Genomic DNA, 6,421 nt, shown 5'->3' on the forward strand with positions numbered 1-6,421 from the left:
AGTTTAAGCCCTACACCTGCTATAGACCTGGGGACCATACCTGTTTGTCTGTTTGAGGGATGCAGGTGGAGTTGTAGTCTTGACAGTGCTGTCTGGCTGCTGTAGGATCACCCATTATGAAGGTCATCTGTTGTATGGTGCCCTGGACATGGATCAACCAAACAATAAAACATGCTATCAATGCCTTTTTCAAATCATCAGCATTGGAGCAATACCTTGTATCTCAGATTTGTCTGTGTAATATTTTTTCAAATCATTTGGAAGCTGTCATTCATGTCTTTGCAAAACTCTAATTGAATGCTCATTTTTCATACGGTATGTATTCACATTGGCTATTGATCCCAGTGTAGAGATCTATTGGTTTCCCTTGTGACACAAACAATGATGAGGATGGGAAATGCTTAGCTATAAAACAAATCAGATGGAATATCATATCATGAGAGCTTTGGGCAAAATCTATGGCCCATGAGGCAATGGCTACACAATAAAAAGTCAATTAAAAAATGTAATCTTCTCAATAGGGGAAATCAATTGGTATGAATAATATTACCTGAAATACTAAAATAACAGGCAAAAACAGCAATCTCAGCAGTTCAATTCCTGAACCAAGAGAACTTGGGAAAGATAATATTTGGCTCATTAAACATAACTAATGACAGCCTAAAACATTTGATATGATCAATAAATTAAGTTTACTTCATTAAATGATGTGTTCTTTTGGGGGGGAAATGCTGTTAACTATCTTTTTAATCTGAGCAGATACCAGACATCTCATCAATCACGTTGTACTCCACAATGTGGCATGTATTCAAACAAAGTTGAGTGAGAACTTTTGGGTCAATGACCTAGCCAGGGAGGACAGGACAGGTCTCAGACAGTGTTGACACTGCGGTCAGACTGGCGGCCTTTGTTTGATGATGTCATACAATGACAGTGTTATTCCATGGGTCCACTTAGGGTCAAGTAGCATTGATCCTGATTCCTGGGCCCTGTGACCCTGTGTAAGAAGCCGACTGCCATGCAGCTGGGAAGTAGAGCCTCGCCATGAATCTGTGGCAGCTTTCACTAGTCACATGTTTGTCTAGACAAGGCTCAGACAAGCTCCATCCCATCCCACACTTATTGTACTTAAAAGGGTACAAATGCTTGTCACTGTAGTGGTACCCTGTAAGGTACGTCCATTGTACCATTTACTTATATGTATATAGTTGTACCCTTGCAGATTGTACCTTAAATATGCCAATAGTATACCATATAGTCCACAGGTACAAAACCGTATCTTCAGAAAAGGTACAAATGTGCCTTTTTAGGGCACCACCACAGTAACAAAGCTTTTTGTCCCTTTAAGTGGCAAAAATGTTCCTCTTCTCTATATCAAGTTCCTCACGAACACATACATCTCCGCCATCCCACTTCTGACACCAATGGAGCGAATTGGGGGGTAGCCCCAAACGGGACTCAAACCTGAGTCCAGCGATTTTCAACACCTTAACCATTACACAAAGAGGTCTGTACCTCAAGACAAGGCCTCTCAGTGTTGTGTTAATGTCACTACAATATGAATTACAGCCCTTTATTGTCACATGCTCTTTATAAAGACTTCAGAACTGGCAGCAGACATGCTGAAACTTTAATTAACATAACCATAGACCACTTTAACTGCTACAATACGTCCATTCACGGGTGGCCAAAAATAACTACCTGAAAGTCACGCCCCCATGAACCACGCCTCCACCCTGGGAACCAGAAATCTACCTTCACTTTTTTTTAGAGTGTGTGATGGTTGTACTTTTATAATCAAAATATAGTCCAAAAATGTAACATTATACTAGACTATCCGCACATGTACCCTAAAAGGTACATAACAGTACCATGTGAGATCATATGCATATCTCTGAAGATACTCATATGATCTTGTACCTCTGAAGGCACACCCATATATTGATATTTTTGTGCCCCAGGGATCAATACTGTAGCCTAATCGTACTGTTTTTTTTCTGAGAGTGCAGGCCGTTCTCATATATGTCTGTCTCTGATTTAAATGCAGTCAAACTAGGGGAAAACATTTTTAAAAATGGTGAGTTAACGGAATGATATCATCCCCCACAAACCATAAATGGTCTACAATTAGACCAGGGCAGTGATTTAGGCCAAAATAGTCTCCAATGGGAACGGCTGAAAACAAAACAAGTCCCATTGATGTGGAGGAGAGGCCTTGTCAGAGACACCACTATCTGAGTCTTCACATGTCAAACAGCTATAGCAGTGATTGGAACTTTAAATCATAGAGTGTATAAGTAGTGTGGAAATACATGCAAAAAACCTCCAAAACAACTGAAGTATCTACTCTCGAATGCATTAGGTTGCCTTTGAGATGTCACTTTTCACTGAACAAAGAACTCAATCATATTCAGGCCTCTCAGTTTATCCCTGTTTTCACTTGAATGTCAAGGCCAAAGACAGAATAAGACTGTATTACATCATAATATTACACTCATTCTGTATAATATTACTTGTTGCATAGGCAACTATTACATAAAGTACCGAGATATGACTGTGGTCTTGGGTTTGCCACTGCAAAGAGGCCAGTTTTTTACCCAACGATTTATGAGAGTTGTCTTGCAAATGTGAAAATCTTCTCTGTCCGTCATCTGCTCTCATGCACATGTAAAAAGGCCTCAGGCTTGATCCACAGATCCAGGGCATATTCCAGCCACAGGCTGTACACTGTGTACGCACCACATGACGATGCAGGGGCAAGTAGTTACTAACAGTTGCATTTACAGAAAACCAGAAAAAATAACCAAGCAATGCTGTACTGGGAGAAGGCTGATTAAAAATGAAATAACTCTATCCAAAGGGTTTAGTAAGTTGTTAGTACTGGGCCTTCATCCTATGTTGCATGTGACCAGGAACAATCCTCCTAACACAACAAAAGAAAGCAAAACACAACAATCTTGTCCAATCTTGTATTATATTTTTAAAAAGTATTGCATTATAATTCTTACAGCACTTGTCTCTTACTTTACATGTGAGGTACTACTGTCAATGAAAAATCGAGCACAGAAGAACCAGAATTCAAGCAGAATCCATAACAACTACATTTCAAATCAACAGAATCCCCTGCTCTTCCCTTACCCCATAATGTACCCCATAGAGCTAATAGCAGAGGTGGACTTACATAGCTGAGTAGCAGCAGAATCACGGCAGGGCCCTGCATCGCTGCAGAGCTGACAGACGGTTGATCCCTCTGACTGCAGTAAGAACAGGTCTCCCCCTCTCACTCACACACACTTAACTCCGCACCCAGTGCAGTGCTAGAACAGACCCCTCCCTGGACAAGGGCCAGTTCTAGGCTGGCTCCCACAGACACAGACCATAGCAGTGACGGAATGACCAGGAAAATAGCCCTCAACCACAGCAGACAATCGCCACACAACAAATTCACAAGGTGACAGGTCCACTTCCTATGTACAGTGTGTAGCTCCAGACAGTCAGGTCAGTATCCACCAGGGATCTTCTTACGCGTAAACATCAGTATATTCCATATGCATTGGTCAATTATTTTCAGACGGCAGTGCTAGTTGTTGGTGTGTGTGGTGTGTGTTAGTCCTGCTTTGTGCAGGGAAGGACAGAGTGAGGGGAGACGTGAGGTTTTATACAGGCAGGGCATCAGTGAGACAGCAGCAGCGTCACCCATAGAGGCCTTGTCACTGACGTGGGCCAGGATGAAGGATGTCTCCTGAGATGGCTGGACTCAGAGACCACCCACACCACACACCTGCCTGTATCCACACACCTTGGCTGGCTTAGAGAAGCCATACAGGACCACCAAATATAATATGATGATGGTTCTCCATTGATTTTAATATGTTATCAGGCAGAGCTTTAACTGTGTAGAACTACCCAAAGGGCCAATATGAAATTCAAAAAAGAAGCTCTGAACATCTTCAAATGTTAATTTTATTCATTTGCTTCAAATGGACAAAATTCTAATTATGCATTAAATGCTTCGTAAAACAGTTTCATCATCAAGAGCAATATCAGTTCAAATAAGACAAGTTCATTAGAAAATAACAGTAATATTACTAACTCCACCAGAAGATGGTGGGTCAATTCACTGGGTCAATTCAATGTCTATTCCATGTTGGTTCAACTAATTTCATTGAAATAATGTGGAAACAACATTGATTCAATGGCACAAACCAGTGTGTGCTCAGTGGGTACTGATTAGTCCAATCAAGCCAAACCTTTTTCTGTGCCATTGAACTTCATATTGAGCCAACCGTCCTCCCTGGTGCAACCCCCTCTATTCCCCTGGGGTGGGAGGAGGACTGGGGCCAATGTGAGGAATGTAGCACGGGGGTCAGAAAAGCAGTGGGCTTACGGTAAAGGGTGTGTGGTGGGGCTGGGTGGCCCCTCCCAGCAGAATGAGACCCTGGGTGGAGACCTCCAGGCCGGGGTAGTTCCTCCAGGGTACACTCTCCAGCAGGCTGCAGTCAGCATACACCTCCAGTCTGGACAGCGAGACAGACAGGGCCAGCCAGTGCCACTCGCCATCCCACAGGAGGCCTGCTGGGAACCTGCCCAGAGGAGGGGGACACAGAAAGAGAGGTGTGGTGGATCAGTATAGACAATTGGTATAGAGCCACTCCACTGCAGAGGACGTTGTGCCTATGAGGATTAAGCAGGATTAAGCAACTAGATTCACCCGCGGGCTGATTTTTGTCGAAGCAAATGGTTGGGGTTTCCGGAAAATAATTCAAATCATTTGTACACTACACAACAGGTGTAGACTAACAGTGAAACGCTAACTTACAGGCCTTTCCCAACAATGCAGAGAGAAAATACAAAAATAATAACACGAGGAATAAATACACAATGCGTAACAATAACTTGGTGACTGTGTGTGTCCATGAGCATGGCACATGTAATGTATATGTTGTGGTGCTGTCTCACTCGTAATGGCGGCTCCAGGTACTGATGAAGGTGAGGAGTCCAGGTCCCAATCTCAGCTGTAGCAACTCCTCCCCTTCCTCTGATAGTACCGCTAGCAGGCTCCTCTCCTCCACCCACAGCCCCCCTAGCCTCAGCCTCATCACAATGCTCAACTCATCTGAAAACCTGACACATACACACATCAGGCTCACTGCATCATCAAGCAGAAACACACTTGACAGTCTTGTCTATACAATTGTGACTGATGCAAATTAGCAAGCCAAATAAGGCTATTTTGCATTCCAAGTGGAGTGAAATTGAATTTAGGTTATGTTTCAGACAGGGTAAGGGGTATACTGTTCCTTTAAACACATAGAAGCAATGTGACGAGTGGGTCCATCCAGACCAGTTTCACAAGCCAATGCAAAGTTTACCACAACGCTGGCAAATTAATTCAGCTTTAGTGCCTGACATGTCAACATTCAACTTCAGGTTCAGCACCAAAGCATAATCTCAACCTTGAGAGCAAGACAATTCATCGAAAGGGAATTTCCTCATCTACCCAGTAAATGAACTTCTTATGGCTGCAAGGACAGTATTGAGTAGCTTTGATGAAATGTGCCCAGAGTAAATTGCCTGCTCCTCAATCCCAGTTGCCAAAATATGCATATTATTACTAGTATTGGATAGAAAACACGCTGAAGTTTCTAAAACTGTTTGAATGATGTCTGTGAGTATAACAGAACTAATATGGCAGGCAAAAACCTGAGAGGAAATCCAAACAGGAAGTGGGAAATCTGAGTTTGGTCGATTTTCAACCCAGCCCCTATTGAATACACAGTGAGATATTGGTTATGTTGCACTTCCTAAGTCTTCCACTAGATGTCAACCGTCTTTAGAAACTTGTTTGAGGATTCTACTGTGAAGTGGGACTGAATGAGAAGGGAATGAGTAAGGTCTGCCATGAGCTGACCATGCTCTGACCATGCTCTGACCATGCGCGTTCACATGAGAGGGAGCTCTGTTCCATTGCACTTCTGAAGACAATGGAATTCTCTGTTTGGAACATTATTGACATTTTATGTTAAAAACATCTTAAAGCTTGATTCCATAGATCATTTGACATGTTTCTACGGACAGGAACGGAACCTTTTGACATTTCGTCTGCAACTAGGGAACGCACTTCATGACTTTGGATTTGTTAACCAAACGTGCTAACAAAAGTAGCTCTTTGGACATAAATGATGGACATTATCGAACTAAATCAAACATTTAATGTGGAACTGGGATTCCTGGGAGTGCATTCTGATGAAGATAATCAAAGGTAAGGGAATGTTTATAATGCTATTTCCGACTTCTGTTTACTACCCAATATGGCGGATATCTTTTTGGCTGCTTTGTTGTCTGAAAGCTGTACTCAGATTATTGCATGGTTTGCTTTTTCCGTAAAGTTTAAAAAAAATCTGACACAGCGGTTGCATTA

General features: G+C 42.5%; 1 protein-coding gene across 2 annotated transcripts in view; it reads right to left on the reverse strand.

Annotated features, from left to right (window-relative positions):
- The window catches only part of si:dkey-21p1.3 (collagen alpha-1(I) chain), a 29,631-nt gene extending 24,527 nt beyond the window's left edge, over positions 1–5,104 (reverse strand). For both annotated transcript variants that reach the window (XM_035782299.2, XM_052458062.1), the window contains exons 1-3: positions 4,960–5,104; positions 4,388–4,583; positions 41–142 (exon numbers count right to left, since the gene is read on the reverse strand). In XM_035782299.2, coding sequence (XP_035638192.1) covers positions 41–142; positions 4,388–4,583; positions 4,960–5,099 — 438 coding nt within the window. In that variant the 5' untranslated portion in view covers positions 5,100–5,104. The remainder of the gene's footprint in view (positions 1–40; positions 143–4,387; positions 4,584–4,959) is intronic.
- Between the last annotated feature and the right edge of the window lie 1,317 nt (positions 5,105–6,421).

The sequence above is a fragment of the Oncorhynchus keta genome, chromosome 1, assembly GCF_023373465.1.
Source record: "Oncorhynchus keta strain PuntledgeMale-10-30-2019 chromosome 1, Oket_V2, whole genome shotgun sequence".
NCBI lineage: Eukaryota > Metazoa > Chordata > Actinopteri > Salmoniformes > Salmonidae > Oncorhynchus > Oncorhynchus keta.